At 42.3% G+C, this 23178-nt stretch overlaps 1 protein-coding gene across 6 annotated transcripts in view; it reads right to left on the reverse strand.

Annotated features, from left to right (window-relative positions):
- The window catches only part of coq2 (coenzyme Q2 4-hydroxybenzoate polyprenyltransferase), a 43191-nt gene that overhangs the window by 13736 nt on the left and 6277 nt on the right, over positions 1 to 23178 (reverse strand). For 4 of the 6 annotated variants that reach the window (XR_011353845.1, XR_011353846.1, XM_069925446.1 and 1 more), the window contains exons 2-3: positions 5254 to 5420; positions 3868 to 3989 (exon numbers count right to left, since the gene is read on the reverse strand). Coding sequence is in view for 4 of the 6 variants with exons in the window: in XM_069925446.1 (XP_069781547.1) it covers positions 3868 to 3989; positions 5254 to 5420 (289 nt within the window). In the remaining 2 variants the exon portion in view is untranslated. Of the gene's footprint in view, positions 1 to 3867; positions 3990 to 5253; positions 5421 to 7123; positions 7278 to 23178 lie in introns of all 6 variants that reach the window. The other 2 variants (XM_069925447.1, XM_069925448.1) reach the window with 1 other exon arrangement.

A 23178-nucleotide genomic window follows, 5' to 3' on the forward strand; every position in this document is an offset into this window, starting at 1 on the left:
GAGGCGATATCAGCCCACTGGCAGTGGTCAATGTGGCAGGCACCAAGAGATTTCTTTAGGCAGTCCTTGTACCTCTTCTTTGGTGCACCTCTGTCACGGTGGGCAGTGGAGAGCTCGCCATATAACACGATCTTGGAAAGGCGATGGCCCTCCATTCTGGAGACATGACCTACCCAGCGCAGTTTGATCTTCAGCAGCGTGGATTCGATGCTGTCGGCCTCTGTCATCTCAAGTACTTCAATGTTGGTGATGAAGTCGCTCCAATGAATGTTGAGGATGGAGTGGAGACAACGCTGGTGGAAGCGTTCTAGGAGCCGTAGGTGATGCCGGTGGAGGACCCATGATTCGGAGCCGAACAGGAGTGTGGGTATGACAACGGCTCTGTATACGCTAATCTTTGTGAGGTTTTTCAGTTGGTTGTTTTTCCAGACTCTTTTGTGTAGTCTTCCAAAGGCGCTATTTGCCTTGGCGAGTCTGTTGTCTATCTTGTTGTCGATCCTTGCATCCGATGAAATGGTGCAGCCGAGATAGGTAAACTGGTTGACCGTTTTGAGTTTTGTGTGCCCGATGGAGATGTGGGGGGGCTGGTAGTCATGGTGGGGAGGTGGCTGATGGAGGACCTGTTTTCTTCAGGCTGACTTCCAGGCCAAACATTTTGGCAGTTTCCGCAAAACAGGACGTCAAGCGCTGGAGAGCTGGCTCTGAATGGGCAACTAAAGCGGCATCGTCTGCAAAGAGTAGTTCAATACAGTAAATCCAATTATCTGAGATTTAAGCAACCAGCAGCCTCAGGCAACTGGCAAAAAGATCTTGGAAAATAAATAGATAAAAAATGCGGGTTTAAAATTGGCCCGCCTCACCAATCCATGCAACAAGCAATCCCAAGCAACCGGAAAAGTCTCAGATAGTTAGTGAGCAGTTCCTTTGGTTGTTCAGCATTCTCAATGCCCATGGGAAGAAGCTGTTTCTCAGCCTGGTGGTTCTGGTTCTGATACTCCTGTATCTCTTTCCTCACAGGAGTAGATGATTGACCTCCAATCCAATTCTCTTTAGCAACCATACCACACCTTGATGCAGCCAGCCTGGACGCTTTCAATACAGCCCACACCGCCAAAATACGCTTATATGACCAATGCATGAAACCCATGCCTCCATTTCTCATGGATATATTTTAATCTTAATCTTATAAAAGCAAACATAAAGCTTCCATATGACGTTTTGGTGTTTCATCTGGTTGATCCAAAGGTATTTTGTGAATTAAACTTGCTACCTAAAGTTGTATTAAAAATAGTATTGCAGTTTCTTGATTGCATAACACTAAAATATAACAATATACATTATAAATGAAACATTACTATCAATTTTCATAACAGGTGGACTCTGCCCACTTCAGGCCATTTATAAAACGATAACTTCAGAATTTATCCGTCCAAGGTCACATTCAATCTGAATCACTTTTTAGCTCTTTTATTGCCCATCATTCCAGCCATGTGATCAACCTTAAAAATTTCAGCCACATGGGTCTCAACTACAACAAGGCATTGCTGTCATAGTCATCTTATTGAATGGCATTGCATCCCAAGGGTCCAAACCAACACATGTTGCTCTAGTAGTCTTTGACAACTTATGCTTCACTGTTTTTAATCAGTAATTTTTTTTAAAGTTCAAATTGATTTAAATAATTAAAATGTAAAATATAAAAATTATATTTAAAATTCCGTAAACTGGTATTAAACATTTAAATACAAGATGAGAAGAGAAAAACAAGTAACAGCTAAATTTACTTTCCATAAAACCCAGTAGCTCCAATTGAACATTTCTTTTGGCTGCACCATTTGGGGCTGGGTGGCCCTTCAACTCTGTACATTTTGAAGCAGTAATGAGATGTACCAGCACATGATCTCCAGCACATTCTGCATCAAGTCAGAGGCACAGATGACCAGACTGAGTTAACAGCTGGGTATTCACCTGCATAACTGGCACTTAATCATGTTTCAGGAAACACTGTACACTTCCGTTCACTGAAACAAGTCAACGTAATCAATTGAGGATATTAACAAACCCAATCTGGATAGTAAGATAGGAAATGTGGCTCAAGTCCCATCATGGAAAACTGCATTAAATATGATCAACCAGCTTTCCTAATGAATGACTGTCTGATACCATATTTTCACTCATATAACGTGCACATGCATATAATGCGCAGAAAATCATAAATTGTATAAAAATATTTTCGTATAACGCGCACACATATATAATCGCATGGGTGTAGTATTCTAAATTCCAAATGGCAAAAGCAATTTGCATTTAAATGGGACATGAGACAAACACATACCAGTATCTGCCACAATTAATCCCCCATAATTAACACCCAATCAACTTCCCCCAGAGGTGTCAATTGCCAATTATATAGATGATATCCTCCTGCATCACATTAATTAGCTTTGGAGAGGAATCAAATAGATTGAAGACAGGCTTCAGAATTAAGCAGGATTTTGATTCTAATGTTTCAAATCAGAAGTACTTGACATGTTAATCTCCTCCCTCAGGGATGGGTCCAGGCAATTAACATTGATATGATGCAGTACCCTAGCCAGAATACCATGGCATTCAGTACAAAGAGATACTCCCAGGATTAAAATTTCCCACCGCCGCTATACATTGTGCGCTTTCTTTCAATACTGCTATTATATTCCATGCCTGCTATAAATTGATGGTTCAACTTTCCCATGCCCGCTATTAATTGTGTGCTTTCTTTCAACATGTAAAAATATTCTCGTATTGTGTGACATGCATATAACGCGCGGAGGGAGTTGCCTGGTTTGTAAAATACACATATAACATGTTAATTATGTTGCAGCGAGTTGTTTGTTTTAGTGCTTGATGATTGAAAATCTAATTAAACAATATAAGATATTAACAATCCTGTCTGGATCATTTCACATTAGTTGAAATTTGTCTGGGCACTTTAGTGTTGCATTAAGCTTGCACATCTCATGTGATTTCTTTGTCAGATGAGTAGCACATCACTTCCTGTCCCATCTTCCTTCTGCACCATTTCATGAAAAAAATTAGCCAGCAGTGTCCCAATCACAAACATCCTACAAAATTTGATTCTTTGCAACACATTGCCAGTTTAAGACACCAAAAGGGAACGTCCTTTTTATCATTTATTTTCAGCATCCCCTCCTTAAACCAGCATCCAGCACTACCCCAACCCCATCCTCTAAGCTTACTGATCAGACTGGGCACCAATACCCATGTCACCACCAAATTTTGCCCTCCCACCTATCCAGTAATAGGCCCTGAGGCCCTGATCTCAATCCATCAATGCTTCATCTCCATATCAGCCAAAGTAACATTAACTCATCAATACCATTAAGCCACTTAAGAATTTTATATATTTCAATTACCACTTAAATTTCAACAAGATCTCCTCTTATTCTCTGTCCGGGCCTAGCTTGCCTCATTTTATGCTCACATGACAAAACCACAATCCCAGATGAAGTCCACAGAGTGCAACTATAACCATCCAGCAATAAATGTTATTCCAGAATATTTATACATACCAGTATTTATTTTATATTCATATGGATCATGTGATTATTATGTTTTGCATAAGAAATGCATTGTGCATGTGTGCACCGAGGTCTGGAAAAACACTGCCTCATCTGGTCATAAACTTGAATTTGAACCAGTAAGGTTCATTAGATTGTCCAATGAAATTTTTTCTCCACAAAAGGCACCTCAATACAACATATGGGTTACAAAACAAATCAGTATATGTATTCAATTTGTCCCTCTAATTCCTTTACACTAATCAAGTAACAGAATTTGACCCATTACAAGAGCAGCTGTTTCACTTACCTGTAATAATTTAAACATAAGAGAACACCAAGTGCTAGACTTAGCTGACCACCCAAAAAAATAAGAGCTTGAAAACGACTAATTTCTCCAGCAGCTATGGGACGATTTTCAGTTCTGGCAACCTGTTGGAGATCAGAGGGATGCATAATAATGAACAAGAATCTTTGATAACACATATTAAAAGACAGAACGATATTAAATCTGGCATTGGAATAACAGTAATCAGTATTAACATTACAAATGCTGTAAATGTGTAACAGGTCAGACAGCATTATGGAATTTAGGAGATAAATTAACTCTAGCATTTAAAAAGCAAAAAAATTCAAAAGCTGGAAATCTGGGAAAGTGGGAAATACTTTGATCTAACACCTGTGGTGAGAGGAACAAAGTAATAGGCACTTCCTGTTACTAATTGCCAAGGAAGGTAATGACCATTAAACCATATACAGTACTTTGTGCTTCAGGACAAAATAATTTTTATAGGCCTTACACCTAATACAGGATGCCAAGTAACTGTATGCATACGAGACTGCAGATTATGTAGTCTGGAGCAAAAACAAACTAAGCATTTGTGGAGGTGAAAAGGGATAGCCAAAGTTTTGGTCAAGATCCTGCATCAGAACAAGTGACTGAATTTCTGGAATCTAACTTCCATAACATACAATATCTCAAGTTCTTTGTTATTAATTCCACCTTATTATACAACCATCCATCATCTATATTCATGCAACAGACTCACTGTTGCTTAGTGGTTGGAGGACTGGTCTTGTAAACCAGGGGTTGCAAGTTCGTTCCTTGCTGGGACCTCATTTCTATGAGGTGCGCTGGACAAAGTGGCAACTCTCTGTCTTCATTATGGTAGACAAAATTAAAGAATTTCATGTATGTTACATTCTAAATGTAGTATTAAGTGACAATAATGGAATCTTCACCATCACTGGTCCATTCATTCATCAGTCAAGTGGCTAGTATTCCATTGTGTTCCTGACTTTGTCTTCTAAGTAACCGTGTCTTGAGATGCTGTTTGCTGCAGAATTTTGTTGAAATGATCAAGGGCTGGCATGTGTGATAAACAATCATTCCTGCAGTCTCTCGAACTTCTGATTATTAGCTCTCAAAATAAATCTAATCCCTCTTCTGATCAATCCCCAAACTAATGAATCCCTAACACTCCAACCTGGTGACAGCCTCAGCATTGATATATTTGAGTCTTGAACAGTTTCACTACTGATTTTAAGATGATAATTATCTCAACTGCTGAGCAACTGTATGAAAAATAGCACAAAACTGTTTTAAAATGGTGACTCTTCTTAAAAGAAAAATGTATATAGTGTTCTATATAAGTAAATAGCTTACACAGGAAAGAATGTTCTTCAGGAGTTTTACCTTTCTATCAATGTCTTTATCCCACATATCATTAATTGTACACCCAGCTCCTCGCATCAACATCGCGCCTGTTCCAAAAAGTGCCAGCATGGACAGATCTGGAAGGCAGCCTGGCTCAGCTGCTAAACCAATACTCCAGGTACAAGGCAAATATAGCAACCACGTCCCTAAAATATTAAATTATGACAAGTTAAAGCTTTCCTATTACCAATACCGTTACCATATTAACATTGCAAAACGAAAAGCAAAAAGAATACCGGTAAGTTGAATATTATTATAAATAGTACATTGCACGACCCACTCCAAATAGCCAAGTACATTAACTAGACTCAGAGACCCACATTATGGAGAAAGACCCTTTGGCCAACTTGTCTATCTCACTAAGATAGCACCCTTTGCCTGCCTTTAGATTATATCCTTTTAATCCTTTCCTATCTAGGTAAATGTCAAATGGTCTTAATTGTTACAATGTCTCCACCATTTCCTCTGGCAGCTCATTCCATAGAAACATTACGCTTTGTGAAGGTGACCCTCCAGTCCCTTTCAAATCTTTCCTCTCACTCCTTAAATCCAAGCAGTCTCGATTTAAATTCCCTTACTCTGGGAATTTAAGACTCCAACTATTTAGTGCATCTATGCCCCTCATGATCTAATCCAACAATTCAGTGCAGGGATTTTATCTTCTAAATAAGATGATAAACCAAGATAATTGAGATGATAAACCAAGGTTCCATCAGCTTTTTTAACTGGACTAATAGATTACACTAAATCATATTCATTACAGAATCAAATTATAATAAAACCCACCACAGGAACTCACTTGGTCAAGCACCATCTGTCAGCGGAAAGAGATTGTCAAATGTTTTGCAGGGCTGAGAATGGAGAGGGAAGATAAAATTTGACATGACCTCAATGTCCCGTACTGAAATATCCTGCAGAAGGTATCCTGTCCAAATGCATCACAGCTTCCCATGGGAACTGCCATGCCAGAGACTGCAAGAAACTGCAGAGCTGTGAATGTCACTGAAAAATCATGTAAACCAAGCTCTCCTCCATTCATTCCATCTTCACACTGTTAATTTTAACATGAACCAAAATTTTCAATTTTTCAATCCAATACATTATGAATATACTTTACTTCCAATAAAGAGTCCTCCTCAGAGCCACAGCTAAGACTTTCGCCATTCTCCATGACGTTTTTCACTTTGGACAACTTTTTTGTGTTTCAGTTTGATTTTTCTTCCTTAGGCAATTTTCCTTTCTCTACTTTTTCTTTTCCTTGGGCATTTGGACTTGATTTATCCCTCTTTGTCACATAGATGACACTTGGTCCTTTTGAAGTAAGAATGATCAGGACTGTGGTTACTCCTCCCGCAACAGAAGTATTCTTTGCAGTTTACTTTTACCACCACGTGCTGCTCCCCTTGCATAATATCCATGTTTTCGTTGGCCATTTTGAAAGTCAATGCTGTATCATACGCAGACTTAATGTTTAAATCTTTTTTGCTGGGTGTTGCTGTCAGCCAAACTGATTACAAACCTATCTCTTAAAGCCCTGTTCAAGAAATCTCCAAAATGACATGTTTCCGACAGTGTATGCAATTCAGCCCAATATTGATTCACAGTTTCCAATGGTTTTTGCTTTCCTGTATAAAATTTGTATCTTTCTTCGATCACTACCGGTTTTGGAGATAGATGTTCTACAACTACAGCACATTATTCTTCATAAGACTTAGTACTTGGTCTTGCCGGTGCCAAGAGATTTCAAAAGGCTGTATGCCTTTCTCTCTACCTCACTTAAAAACAGTACCTGTTTCCTTCTGTAGGCATCCATATCCCTTATATTATGGTAACAAAGAACATATCAAACCTCTCCAAATAATACCAGTCTTCCAATTCTTTGTATTCTCCAAAACATCCTTTCACCATTTTAACACTTCTCTTTGTTCTCTTTTCTTTATCTCTGTTCCAATGTGAATGAGCATGTGCGGCTCAATGTGGCTCCAGTTTTCATTTTTCCACATCTGTTAGGTAAAAACATCATGAGCTGGGAATGAAGAAGGAGTCACCCAGTGCTGGGCCGTAACAAGATGCAGTTGTGACCTTGTACTCTCAAGATAAGAGTGGTAATGACAAATTGATGTGCAGCAAGCTAGCAGAGAAGGATAGCAACAGTTTATTCATTGGACAATGTAATGGTATGATAATTTACTAAGTACGTATCCTGAGGTATAAAAAAAACACCACTTGCTGATAACGGCAGAATGCGCCTTCTCCAACTAACACTGTTAGTTGCAAGTGTTACAATCCGGTAATAAAGAACAAAGAACCTTGATTTCGACTCAGTCTGGTGTCTGACTCACTCATTCGTGAACAAAGCAGACCTAACAATTTGGTGACCCCGACGTGATGGGTAAGTGGACACTGGACGACGGTTTCTGTTTTTCTTGACAATCATCTCAGCCGGCTGATAAAAAGGTCCAGAGAAGCCTGTTTTAACAAAATTCTCTCTTTTAAAATCTTTATGATTGTCAGTAAGAACTGGAGATCGGACAAATTAGACGACCATAATTGAAGGTCGTCACCTGCCAGGATTGTAACACGTCAGTGGTTACAGATAAAAGAAAAGTCCTTAAGGTGTTTTAGTGACATTTGATAAGTGCTTCGCCGACAAACTACTATAGTTTAAAAAGTCTTTATTGTGACGTTGCAAAGTCAAATAGAGTGAGAAGGTGGTCTGAGAACAATTGAGGACCTGAGTTTTCTGCCCTAAACTGGTTATTAAGAGGAGAAATCTCCCATGTGAAGGTTGGGCTTTGTAAGAAAACAAAGGTTCAGGCTTATTGGCCTCAATTGTATAAGACTCACTTATAAATGTCCGGTAGGTATGATAATGTCTGTACACTTGAAAACTTAAGAATTTATTTCCCCAATTCGCCGTGGTGGAATACCACAGCGGACATTAGTGACCTTGAGAGGACAAAAAGAGTACTCAGGGACGCCTGCCTGGTGAACAAGGACGACGACGAAAGGCTGCAAAAGCTGTGTCCGGATCAGGTAGGAGATATCATTGAAAAAGTTGACAGAATCTTAAGAGACACCCGGTTTATTCGAAGTATTTTTGATAAGTTAAATGAGGGTATGTATTCCCAGCATCACCAAGGAGATAAAGTTAAGTAAATTCATAGATTGGTACAGGGAAACTGGACAAAAATATAGCCCAGAAACTTGGTTTCCTAGTTGTAACCTAATCTTCCGACCTCTTTGGGAAAAAAGAGAGTGGAAGACGAGCATTCAGAGTACACAGGATAGTCTGAGGTCCACTGGAGAAACAGGCTTGGAGACTGTTTCGCTAAAAAACCTTTGTCATCCGGCCTGTAAGGAGACATTTTTAAAGGCGGTTTTTGTTAACATAGATCCTCTTAACGGACAAGAACCTAAATTAAGAGAAGCATTAGGAAGCGGTCCTGCAGCAATGGCTACACAGTTGCCTGCTAAGTCCTTTGACCAAGTTATTAGGGAAATTAATCAGGAGTTAGGGAAGCGAAATACCAGTAATGTGGCATTGGAGAAACAAAAAATTCTCCGAAAATGTGTAGATCGTTGGAGGAAGAGGGGTTGGTTACCCGGGAGCACTGAGATGTTCCTGACAGGTGAGGGAAACAAAATTTTAAAACGTAGAGTCTTAGATAAGCTGGAAGAAACAAAACGGGACATAGAAAGGAAAATCTTTAATCGAGAGTCTGCACAAAAAAAAAGATGAGAGACAAGGAGATGCAGTACCGCGATGTCCTAGCTATATTCGAAGAATTTGGTCTCCCTGACAACCCACCTATTATGGCCCCTGTAGAAATAGCTTGTAGACCCCCGCCCTATGCATATGTGGAGTCACAAGGTACCCCTGACACCCCAGACGGGACCCAGGAGTCACGTCCCTTATATCCAGATATTGAAACACTGGGACATGACAGGAACATGAAAAAGGTTCAGGATAACGTTAAAAACTTAAACAAAGATATGAATGTGCTGGGGCAGATCAGTAAGGAACAAAAAGAATTAATGGTAGGTGTATTGAAAGAAATGGAAAAGATAACTACAACACTGTCAGCAGAACTCAAAGCTGGAGGAACAGTAATAGGAATAAAGGACGAAAAGTGTAGTACAGATGAGGAAACGAGATACGGCCCACCTTGGGAGGGAAGTAGCATAAAAGAACTCGGGAGGGAGAAGAGTAGACATGCCCGCCTGGACATAGTTAGGACGAAAGAGAAAGACGTGAAACCACTAGACTGTGACCGAAAAAATTATCTTAGAGACGAGCGTGAACGATATACCTTTGACTCTGAGACATTAGAACCTGACGGGGACAGTGACAGTAGTGACGAAGAGGTGTCTGAACAGGGTGGAATAAATAGATGTATTCCAAGAGTAAAAAAGGGACAGAAATCCCCAAAATTGAGATATCAATGCCCATTGCTGATCACGGGGCGGGGAAATCAAAAATATGTACCCTGGTCACGAATGGACTTAGAGAGTCTAATGAAAAAACTTCCTCCATTGAGTAATGGGGCTGGTCCATGGATTTCTTGTTTTGAGCGAGAAACCTGTCAAGAACAATTAGCACTCGCAGATGTCAGAACTATCATGATAAAAATGAAGGCAGAAGGGGCCCTGAAGCAAATAGAGAGAATCCTTAGAAGCAGTAAATTGGGGGATGAAATAGAATTTGACCCACTTCGAAATAGATTTTGGGAAGCACTTAGAGAAACATTCCCTACACCCTATAGTTTGGACGCCTTGGTAACCCTCCAACTAAAAGAAGGGGAGACTGTGCACGAGTACCTCTCTCGAGCATGGGACTTATGGGAGACAGGGACTGGAGAAAGACTCGACCACAGCCCCCTGGGAAATGTTCATTTTCGCAATGGGACAATAAACGGACTACCTGGTCCGGTTCAAGCAAAATTAAGGGACATTGTGGGATTAGATACGATGTCAGAGGACTTGTGGAAAAGACACCTGACACATGCACTCAAACGACATCGTCAATCAGAGCAGGCTAAGTCAGAAAGTGCATCCCAGAAGGGAGTGGACAAGACAACCGATAAATTGATGAGAACCATAGAACAAATAGGGATTAAACTAGCGGCCCAACAGATAGTCCCACAGGCCATGGGGCCAGTGATAAATCCGGGACCCCAAGTAAGGAATGGTTGGGAAAGACCACTAAGTACCATGTATAGAGGAGAACATACCCTATGCTGGCACTGCCAAAATCCTGGACACTACCAGCGGGACTGTCCAGAGGCTGGGAGAGGAAGGGGAAAAGGATTACCCTCTATTAGAGGCTATAGAGGAAGAGGAGGAAATTTAAGAGGACAAGCAAGGGGTAGGGGTGGACACATTGATCGGCCCCAGAAAATTGGGGGATGGCAGAGTGATCAACAAGTCCAGGCACCCCAGTGTGATGACGATATTAGGGAAGGTGCTGAATTTGATTATTGATGGGGCCCTGGAGAATCAAAAATCACGCCTCCCTGGGAGCCACCGAAAATTTGGGGGACGGTAAATGGAGAAAAAATTGAATTTATGATTGACACAGGGGCAGCGGTTACGACCGTGATTAAACAGCCCCCAGGGAGCACATATTCGGGCAAAACATTATCTACAATAGGATTCTCCGGGATAAGGGAAACACAGCCCTATACAGACAACATCGACATGACATTTAGACGACAAAGGGTTAGAGTACCTGTCCTGGTTGTGCCAAGTTGCCCCATTAATTTATTGGCAAGGGACATTCTTACTAAACTGGGAATAACCATACAATGTTCTGAGATGGGCCTTCGGTTAACATACCCAGGGGACACAATAGAAAGGGAAGGACAGTTTATAGTAATGACTCCAACCAATGCTTCAGAAGACTCTGTGGAGGTTATTATTTTCTGGAGTCGACTACTGTATGATGAACCAGGCCCGGGGTTGATTAAACAGTTTTTTGAGTGGAGGGCCAGTATTCCTCAGTATGGGGATTACCAATATCCACTGGATCCTATGCATGTAACATTAAACTATACCATCCATGAGGAGAGGTGGGACTCTCTAAAAGAAGGGAAGACAGAAATGATACATTGTCCATTTATCTTTGTGGGTAAGGAGGGAATAGCTGCTATGGTTGTCATGACAGAAGAACAAATGAAGTGGTTCTGCTTAGGAGTAGAAAGTGTGCCACATGTAACCTTGGGAATTGCCAAAGATCACCACGCCCGACAGTTGGGTCCGATGGTGAAGGAAGCGATGGGGTGTGAATATAGGCAGACAGAAATCCCGGGATATTCCACCTCGGAGGGAGAGAAATTTGTCAGACTGAATATTGAAGCATGGGACTGGGTAGTGAATGAGAAAGTAGAAAGAGACCGACCCATAAAAGGAGAAAATATTGATCACGGGGACTCAGACAAATATCTTTCTGATCTGAGTCCACAAATATGGACAACGGGGCCTTATGATGTGGGAGCAATAAAAGGGGAGGTATTTCTGGAATTGGCCAACCCCAGGCAGAAACCGATATGGAGAAAACAATACCGCTTGTCGCCCAGTCAGGAGGTGGGTATTAGAGGAACGATAGGAGGGTTAATGGAGTCGGGGGTTTTGAGGGCGGCACCAGACAGCATGTGGAACACGCCCATCATGCCTGTCCCCAAACCGGGTAGAAAAGACTGGAGGATGGTACACGACCTCCGGGAAATTAACTTTGCTACCAAGACCATCGGGAGACCAGTCCCAGACCCATACGTTGCACTTAGGGCTCTGAGTCCAGAGCACGAATACTATACTGTCATTGATCTGGCAAACGCATTCTTCTGCTTAAAATTAGCCGAGGAATGCCAAGACTGGTTCGCCTTCACTTACCAAGAAAATCGGTACACATATACTAGATTACCTCAGGGTTATAAGGACAGTCCAGGACTGTTCAATCAGGCCCTTAGTGAAATCCTAATGAAATTGAAGCTCCCGGAAGATGTTACACTGATTCAGTATGTAGATGACCTGCTATTAGCAGGGAGAACGGCACATGGGTGCCTAATGGGGACAGCGGTTTTACTCAGGGGGTTAGGTGAGGCTGGGTTTAAAGTAAAGAGGTCGAAATGTCAGATTGGAAGGAGGGTGGTAACTTTCCTAGAAAGACTCGTCGGTAAAAATGGTACGGCCACGTCTGAGGCACATAGAGAAACGATACTAGGTTATCGGAAACCTACAACAGTACAAGACATGCTAGCATTTTTGGGGCTCTGTGGATATAGTCGAACTTATGTCCCAGGATATGTGAGTTTGACCCAGGGTTTGAGGGAAATGGTCACAGAGATAGGTCACCGAAGGCTTAAGGAACCAGTCAGGTGGAATGTAGAACGCGAGGCGGTTTTCCTGCGTGTTAAACATGAATTGGGGAAAACGATCAGCCTGGCTAATCCGGATTATAGTAAAGAATTCCACTTGGACGTGGCTGAAACTGGGGGCATTGTTAGCTCAGTACTATATCAGAAGGATAGAGGACGAAGGAAGGTATTGAGTTACTATAGTTGCAGACTAGACAATGTAGAATGAGGAAAGGCCCCATGTCTCCGATATCTCGCAGCAGTAGCTAGAACGATACAAAAAACCGCACATATTGTCCTCTGTCATCCCCTGGTTATTAATACAGACCACAGTGTCTCAGCCCTTTTAATGTCTAATGCCTTCAGCTTCTCGGCCAACAGATCCATTAAGATGGAGGACGCCCTTAAGGGTCCTCACATCACCTTCAGGTCGCCAAGGGACAACTAGTCCAACATGGCTAGGGGATTGAACTCGGGATTGATGGAAACGCATGACTGTGTAGCAAGAGTCAAGATAGATTCCAAGCTGAGGGAGAAGCTATTTGAGGATCCCATGGAGGAGGTGGATTGGGAGTTATTTACAGATGGAAGTTGCCACAAAAATTCAGAGGGTAATGTGGTGGGATATGCAGTGGTAGGATGGGTGGATGATGCACCCTATCTAGTAGAGTCCTCTATCATTCCCCAACCGGCATCAGCACAATTGGCAGAAGTGATAGGGCTCATAAGAGGATCGGAGCTGAGCGAAGGTAAATCGGTTAACATTTATACTGACTCTGCGTATGCTTGGAGTACAGTCCATATTGAAGCACCAGGGTGGATAAGAAGGGACTTTCGGACTGCTGCCAGACAAAACGTCCGTCATGATCTGGTTTTACGGAGACTGGTCAGGGCGGTCATGCTTCCCCGGGCTCTGAGCCTAATTAAGGTGGCAGGCCATTCCCTTGAAAACACAAAGGAAGGGAAGGGAAACACGGCAGCTGACAGGGCAGCCAAACCACTCATGTGGTTATCATGAACCTACACAGGGGATGATTTTGAGGTCCCATAGCAAGAAAGAGGAATTGGAGAATAGGGAAGATTGTAGCAAGTTGAGTGATCACACAGAAAAGGAGGGAGAGGGACCCCCACCGAATATTGAGCACCTGATAGAAATACAGGAAATAGCTAGCCCAAGTGAGAAAGAGGAATGGATGAAACACGGTGCTACACGACAGGAGATCATCTATGACAATCAGACAGTACATGTTTGGCGCTCCCCGATAGGTACGATAGTTGCCCCCCGCCAATTACTTCCGTTATTATTTGAAGAACCACATGGGCCGACTCACATTAGCGCCACCAAAACTTATAATACGCTTAAACAACATTGGTGGAATCCCCACTTACGCGAGCACATTGACAACTTTAGAGCTGAATGTGCTATCTGCAATGGGCATAACCAAAGGATCACCTTACCCCACCCGCTTTTACGATTTCCAGTACCGACAGCCCCATGGAAAGAGATCTATATTGACTATACAGATATGAGTACTGACCTTAGGACAAAGGAAGGATACCGATATCTCTTAGTGGCGGTGGATAGGTTCTCACGGTGGGTGGAGGCTGTCCCAACACAGAGGGAAGATGCGGATAGTGTAATAGGCTGGCTGACGCGAGAGTTAATACCCCGCTACGGAGTCCCCAGCAGGATATGCTCTGATAATGGGTCTCATTTTAAGAATGAGCTGATCCGACAGGTTGAAGAATACTTAGGGATCAAACACCGTTTCGGTAGTGTCTATAGGCCTGAGAGCCAGGGGCTGGTAGAAAGGGCAAACAGGACGATAAAATCTAAATTAGGAAAGGTTTTGGGTGGGACCAGGTTGAATTGGGTCGAGGCATTGCCATTAGTACTGATGTCTATGCGACAAGAGAAGGCCAAAGATACCTTCCTGTCACCGCACGAGATTCTAACGGGTCGACCCATGCCCGGTCCAAAGACTGATCCAGCCTGGGTAAAGTTGTGGGAAGAAAGGGAAGTGGAACTGGACCATTATATGCAGATGCTGGGTAATATGGTTGCTTTAGTCTCACAACAGGTGGCGAATGCAAATAAGGAAAACCCGGACACTGAAGGAGTTCCAGTGAAGGAGGGAGACCTGGTGTATATCCGTAAACCAGGGAAAGTACATTGGACTGAAATTAGGTGGTCTGGACCATACACTGTTAGCGCCGTAACAGATAGGTCGGTAAGAATTGACAAACCAGGGGATAATAATTGGCATCATTTTGCCTTTTGTTCCAAGGCAAAACAGCAAGTAGCCAGTCTTGGAAAAATTGATGAGACTCATGTGGACAATGCCGAGGGCCCTATGGGCATTCCTACTGATGGGATGCCAAATAAGTCAACAGAGTAGCTTGGATCCCTGCGGGGCCAAAGTTATTCTGAAGATAGACAAAGACAGGGATAGCACCTTCCAGTTCGATCTATGCAGTGTAATAGCGTGTGGTAGGAATGAGGCATCCTGGAGAGGATATGATATTTACATGTGTAACTTTCAGAGAGGATATCCTAAGTGGGGCCTAAATGTATGTCCGTCTTGGGGTGAGGTTTGGTGGTGGACAGGACCCGACACTAGATGGATAAGAAAACCCCTTAACAAAGGGTCCAGCAGACCCTATTATAATTTTTTCACTAAAATCTCCGATACGTGGTGCTGTGACCCATACTACGGAAGGAAAGAATCCCCTGATTTTGGCAGTAAAAGCGGGGCTGAACAACCCGTGGGATATGAAGGGATGGAGCTCTAAGATATGTGAGGGGGGCACAGGGAGAGAACATGGTGTCGGAGACCTCCTCTACCTAATGATTGGAGTGTCTGTAAGTGGAAAAGATCCTTGGGGAATGGTGAGGTTCGACTTACAAACCTACACAAAGGACATACCTAAACCCACTTCGACAGAGGGGGCATTGCGAACATTTGACAGTACGAAGCTGTCCAGGGGAGAGAAGATAGCAATTGAGACAGGTATAGATGAGACAAACTCCTGGATAGAACAGATGGATAAATATGTGGACCAGGCAGGGTATGGGAACTGCTGGATCTGTGCCCGAGGAAGGCCATTGTTACGGATGAGCAGATCGATTTTTGAGGAGACAGATGCTATGGACTGCGCCTTGAACCTAATGTCAGAATCTAACCCACTGAATAGGTGTCTGACATGGGAACAGGCGTTTCCCATAGCTCCGGCTAATGTGGCCCCCCCTATCTTTAGGTCCACGGGCATAAGTAATGTTACTTGCTTCGCCAATAACAACACAGCAGCGCACGCTTTCCACATGGGTTGGCTGCCCAGTGACTCGTGCAGGACTCATGTTGATCTCTCAGGCAGCAGTAGTGCAACCCGCTTGACCCAGGCTAGGGCAGATATTTGGTGGTTTTGCGGAGGGAGAGTGCTGTATAACTGGCTCCCCTCTAACTGGAATGGTCGGTGTGCTCTAGTAACGCTTAATGCGCCAGTCCTGATTGTGGAAAGGCAGGAGGGGGACGAGGATGCCCTAGATTTACACCACACAGAGGGTTGGATGTGGAGAAGAAGGAGGAGTGTTGGACTCTTGGGGCCAGGAGGAAGGAACCCTGACGGGGTATGGATTGATGCAATTGGCCAAGCCCGGAATATACCGGACGAATTTAAACTAGTCGATGAGATTGCAGCTGGGTTTGAAAGTTTTCCTATATTTAGTGCAATTTTTCCCATCACAGTAAATAAAAATGTAAATAGGATCAACCTAATTCACTATAATGTCCAGCGCCTTGCAAATTTGACCAGGGACGTTGTTGAGGCAGTACACCAACAACTGTCAGAAACTTCCCTTATGACACTTCAGAATAGGATAGCGATTGATATGGTCCTGGCAGAAAAAGGCGGAGTGTGTGCCATGTTTGGAGATCTATGCTGCACTTCTATCTCTAATAACACAGGGCCAGATGGATCACTCACTAAGGGGCTAACAAAACTTAGGGCATTGGAGAAGGAATTAAAAGCCCAATCTGGAGTCTCTAACCCTGTTTTGTCCTGGTTACAGGGAGTGTTTGGGAGATGGGGCACAATGTTAGGACAACTTTTGCTAGGATTGTTCATTTCTGTATCAATTTTTATCACTTGTGGCTGTTGTTGTATTCCATGCATTCGAACGCTGGTCACGAGGACCATTGAGAGAGCCTTTGCCAACCACGATGAGCTGCCTCCGAAATATCAAGCTGTGCAGGCTGCGGAGCGGGACTATCTCACATTACAGGAGGCGTCAAAAGTTGCTGAGATCGATCTGGAGTCTGATGGAGAATGTGACGGGGAGGAGAGTTTATGAAATAGATTGTAACACAAATATTATAACATTGATTGTAACACAAACATTATAAAATAGATTGTAGAACAAATATTATGAAATAGATTGTAGACCATATGTTAACTTGGGTACTTACTAATGTTTGGGGGGGATTAGCTAGTTATTTGCTTGGGGGAAAATGGGGATGAAACTTGTAAACGGGCAATGGGATCGGGGAAACGGACGGGGGGTATACGCAAAAGAGGGTTGGGGGGAGCCCTCGCCCACCAGCCGAACAACCCCGTGAACAGAACCCGTATAGAGCTTGACAATAATAGGCGAACGCGGTGGTAGCATAGTCAGGGCAAGATTGTCCTCTAAAGAGGACAAAGGAGGGATTGTTAGGTAAAAACATCATGAGCTGGGAATGAACTTGTACTCTCAAGATAAGAGTGGTAATGACAAATTGATGTGCAGCAAGCTAGCAGAGAAGGATAGCAACAGTTTATTCATTGGACAATGTAATGGTATGATAATTTACTAAGTACGTATCCTGAGGTATAAAATAAACACCACTTGCTGATAACGGCAGAATGCGCCTTCTCCAACTAACACTGTTAGTTGCAAGTGTTACAATCCGGTAATAAAGTACAAAGAACCTTGATTTCGACTCAGTCTGGTGTCTGACTCACTCATTCATGAACAAAGCAGACCTAACACATCCAAATCTCTTTAACCTTCGGAGTATGAAATAGTTTTCGTTTTTATCCTCGTCGCCAATTTGATGTGTATTCTTTTCTTAAAAAATACACTTGCACAAGAAGTGTTGTGCCTTGTTTATTCAAATCAAAATGGTTCCTCCCAACTCCACAGTACAATATTGTTATGTGATGTCACACACCTGCATATACCTACAACACTATTCGGACACAGGGGCAGCTGTGTCCTTAATGCCGAAAGCTCTAAAGTAAAACTATTACTCAATCTTAATAAGAAACAGTCCGACATGGTACTGAAGACGGTCATGGGGAGAAAGTCAAAGTGCTAGGAAAATGTAGACATCGAATACAAGGGACAGACACTGAAAAAAATGTCCCTCTACGTCAGTGACACAAAGGGACCCAACGTTGTTTGGAAAAGAGTGGTTGTCACACATCCAACTGGATTGGAAGGAAGTTGAGGGTGAGCCAAAATCAAAGCTGGAGCAAGTGCTTCAGAAGTATCAAACAGTTTTTGGAAAGGGTCTGGCTAAATTGCAATTGAAGCCTGATGCCAAATCCGTCGTACAAGCCAAGGGCGGTACCTTTTGCCATTTAAAAAAAAAATTTGAGTTGGAACTCAAAGGATTGAAAAACAAAGGAATCATTGAAAAACTTCAGTACAGCGACTGAGTAGCTCCTATTGTGCCAGTCAGAAAAGCCAAAAGTGAAATTCGAATTTGACATGATTACAAAATCACCATTAATCAACCTCTGCAAGTACCTGAACATCCCATTCCCAGAGTGGAGGAATTATTTCAAGCTCTGAATGGTGGAAAAAAGTTCATGAAATTGGATTTATCACAAGCGTACCAGTAAGTTGAAATGGATTCTGAATCGAAATGTATGTGGCAATCAATATTCATTTGGGATTGTTCACTTACATTAGAATGCCGTATGGAATATCATCTGCACCAATGATGTTTCAGGCAGTTATGGACAAATTATTGCACAGAATAAATGTTGGATACTACTTCAATGACATTATCATTACAGGTCGTGACGACACAGAGCATCCAACAAACCTGGAAAAGGTCCTCGCCTGACTGCAACAAGCTAAAGTCCGTCTGACCAAGACAAATGCATATTTTTGATACCCTCAGTAATATATTTGGGATTTACAATTAATAGTGAAGGAGTCCGAATGGATACAGCTGGCACTGATGCTGTCCGCAGGGAATCCTGTCCATCAAATCAAACCAAACTACAATAATTCTTGGGTTTGGTTAACCATTATCGAAAACACATCCCCAACATATCAATGCTGTTGAGCCCACTTAACCAATTATTTGAAAAAAGATCAGAAATGGTGCTGGAATGCGGAGACAAATAAAGCGTTCAATCGCTTGAAGAAATTACTGACCTCAAGCGATAATGTTCGCAACCAACCCAGATAAAGAAGTAATCCTAGCTGTTAATGCTTTGCCAGTTGGTTTGGATGCTGTACAGCTGCAGGTCACAGAAAAGGGAGAACAATCTGTGGCTTATGCTTCCCACTCTGACAGTTTGTGAACGTAATTGTGCACAACTGGAAAAAGAAGGACTTGCCGTAATTTCTGGTCTAAAGTGATTTTATCAATACCTATATGGTAGGAAGTTCACCTTAATTTTAGAAAGGGTGACAAGAATTCAAAGGTGGGCAATGGAACTTGTGGCATACGATTAGGACTTAAAACATAGTCCAGCAAACCAAAATAGCCATGCTGATGCTTTATCATGCTTACCTCTGCTTTAGACTGAACAGACAGAAGAGGTGATTAACTGGACGGCAGAAGCAACAGCTATTAATTAGGAACAACTTCATTTACCGATGACAGCAAAAACTATCAGCAAAATTGTACGGACACTGTCAAAGGTTCTATACTTCACCTTAACCGGGTGGCCCAAGGTCAACACTATTTCTCCTGAACCATAGGGATCGATAGAGATATCGATCAAAGAGGGTTGCTTATTGTGGGGGACAAGGACAATCATTCCTAAGAAATAGCAAGAGACCATGTAATCCGAGCTCCACATCAATCATATTGGGATGGTCTGAATGAAAGCCCTGGCATGCGTGCATGTCCGGTGGCCATCAATTGACATTGATTTTGACCAGATGGTGAGAAGATGTTACATTTGCCATGAAATGCAACCCAAAGCACCCCAAGCTGAAGCTAACCCATGGAAATGGCCATCACAACCATGGCACCAGATTCATGTTGATTTCACTGGTCCATTTTACGAGTGAAAATTTTCTTATTGTGTTTGATCCACACTCCAAATGGCCAGTAGTATCACATAAGTGAATGACAATGACAGGACAGACAACTGAGAGACTGCAGATATTTTTGCAGGATAAGGATTACCTATAGAACTAATCTCCGATAATGGACCTCAATTTGTATCAGATGCTTTTAAACTATTTCTATGTTATAACAATGTACGATACTTCTTGTCGGCACCCTACCACCCAAGTACCAATGGAGAAGCTGAATGCTTTGTGCAGCCATGAAGACAAAGAAGACACTGAAAATATCATGGAATCACAAAATTGCAGATTTCCTGTGTCATTTAGAAACACACTGCACTCCACAATGAAATGAATGCCAGCAAAACTGATGTTTGAGCGTAACTTAAGAACCTAACTCACTACAGTGCACCTAGACATCGGCTTTTGTATCCAACAGTCAACATTTCTGAGTAAGCCGATCAGATCTTTGGAAATTGGGGATCGAGTACTGGTAAGGGATTACCGAGAAAATAAAGAAACATGGATAAGAGGTGTGCTTCTTAAAGAAGAGTCCACATTCATATTCTGTACTGGTGGGAAACAAAGGATGGAAGTAATACATCTGCCAGTTAAGAGCAGTGGATGACCCAGTGTCTGCTCCAAAGACAAATCATCTCCAAGACACCTCATTTTGGGAACATTTCAATGGTGACACTCCTAAGATAATTCCCTTACCAATTGTGGAGGCACACTCATCATGGGCTGCTCAGGAGGGCAGTGGAGAACAGACATAGAATAGTGCCGACCAACTGCTGAGCTCACAGCCCTGAGAGCGAGCCGATAAGGAGGTATTACCTTCTCCTGAAGTCCTCCTTCATCTCCAAGAAGATCCAAAAGGGAAAGACGTCTTCCAATACCTCTGAGGGACTACATACAATGACTTGCCGACTTGGTGTGTTTCATACCAAAACATTTACATTGTTACGCGGAATAGTAATTAACATGATTAGTTATATTTACATTCGTTAGGCTTATGGTAGTTTAGTATACTTACTGCTTATATGCTGTTAAACGAACCATTATTTTTGTGGGGGGGGGGGAAGAGGGAAAGAGTGTTGTGGGTATATTCAGGGGCATAACGTCACAGACCTAACAAGGCACAACATTTCTCCTTGCGCAAATGTATTTTTTAAGGAAAGAATACACAACACATATCCCATTGTCTCAGGAAAGCTGCCAAAATATTAAAGGACTCATTGCAGCCCCGACACACTCTTCCCCTTCCATCACCCCACAAATTTTAAAGCACGCACTCCTGAATCAGGGACTGTTTCTTGCTTTTCCTGCTCTTGTAGTCTCTTGAACAGACCTCTCACTAGTAAAATAGGCCTTGCACTATTTAAGTGTACTTTGTAATACTATATCCCGCATTTTTGTCTTATGTGACAATATGCCTTGCACTTTTGTTTAACTGTAACACTATCCCATAGAAACACAGAACTTTACAGCACAGAAATTGGCTCCTTCGGCCCTTCTAGTCAGTTTCCAACCATTTTTTTTGCCTAGTCCACTGACCTGCATCCAGTCCATAGCCCTCCATACTTCTCCCATCCATGAACCTGTCCAAATCCTTCTTAAATATTAAAATAGAGCCCGTATTCACCACCTCAGCTGGCAGCTCGTGCCACACTCCCACCACTCTCTGTGTGAAGCAGTTCCCCATCATGTTCCCCCTAAACTTTTCTCCTTTCACCCTGAACTCCTATCCTCTGGTGTGCATCTCACTTATCCTCAGTTGAAAAAAGCTTACTTACATTTACTCTGTTTATTCCCCTCATAATCTTAAATACCTCTATCAAATTTCCTCTCATTCTTCTATGCTCCAGGGAATAGTCCGAACCTGCTTAACCTTTTCCTGAAGTCCCAGCAAAATCCTAATAAATCTTATCTTATTGATAACTTTCCTGTAGTTAGGTGACCAAAACTACACACAATACTCCAAATTTGGCCTCACCTGCATCTTATACAAATTTACCATAATATTCCAACTCCTAAACTCAATACTTTGATTTACGAAGGTCAATATGCCAAAAGCTCTCTTTGGAACCCTCTGTTGTACCACACCTCTCAATTACCTACCATTTACCTTGTATGTCCTTTCTTGGTTTGTTCTTCCAAAACCAAATACCTTACACTTGTCTGCATGAAATCCCACCTGCCATTTCTCAGCCTATCTTTCTAGCTGGCTCAGATCCCTCTGCAAGCTTAGAAAAGATTCCTCTCTGTCCACAATACCTCCAATCTCAGTGTCATCTTCAAAATTGCTAATCCAATTTACCGTCTCTATCAATGATCATCCAGATCATTGATATAAATGCAAACAACAATGGTCCCAGAACCAATCCCTGAGGCACATCACTCGTCACAGGCCTCCAGTCTAAAAAGCAATCATCCACCACTACTCTGGCTTCTCCCGTCCAGCCATTGTCAAAATCAGTTCACTACTTCACCATGAATACCTAGCACATGAAACTTCCTGACTAACCTCGCATACAGGACCTTGTCACAGCCTTTCCTTTGTCAACTTTCCTGGTAACCTCCTTGAAAAACTCTATAAGATTGATTAAACATAATCTACCACACAAAGAAATGTTGATTATTCATAATCAGATCCTAGTTATCCAAATAATTATATATCCGATCTCTTAGATCACCTTCAAATAATTTACCTACCACTGATGTCCAGCTCACTGGCCTATAATTTCCAGGGTTACATTTGCAGCCTATTTTTAAACAATGGAACAACGTGAGCTACCCGCCAATCTTCCGGCACCACACCCGAGGCTAAGGGTATTTTAAATATTTCTGCTAGAGCCCCGCAATTTCTACACTAGCCTCCCTCAAAGTCCAAGTGAATATCTTGTCAGACCCTGAGGATTTTTCCACCCTGATTTGCTTTAAGACAGCAAACATCTCCTGCTCTTTAATCTGTATATGACCTCACTGCTTGCTTTCTTTTTTCTGTGCCCATTTACTGAGTGAATACTGATGAAAGAAAACACATTTGAGATCTCCTCCATCTCTTTTGGCTCCATACAAAGCTGACCACTCTCCAAGGCGGCCAATTTTGTCCCATTATCTTTTTGCTCTTAATATACTTATAGAAACCCTTAAGATTTTCCTTCATGTTGTCTGCCAAAGAAACCTCGTCTTCTTTTAGCTCTCTTGATTTCTTTCTTGAGATTTTTCTTGCATTTTTTTTTGTCCTCA

Source organism: Narcine bancroftii, chromosome 3 (assembly GCF_036971445.1).
Source record: "Narcine bancroftii isolate sNarBan1 chromosome 3, sNarBan1.hap1, whole genome shotgun sequence".
Classification (NCBI taxonomy): domain Eukaryota; kingdom Metazoa; phylum Chordata; class Chondrichthyes; order Torpediniformes; family Narcinidae; genus Narcine; species Narcine bancroftii.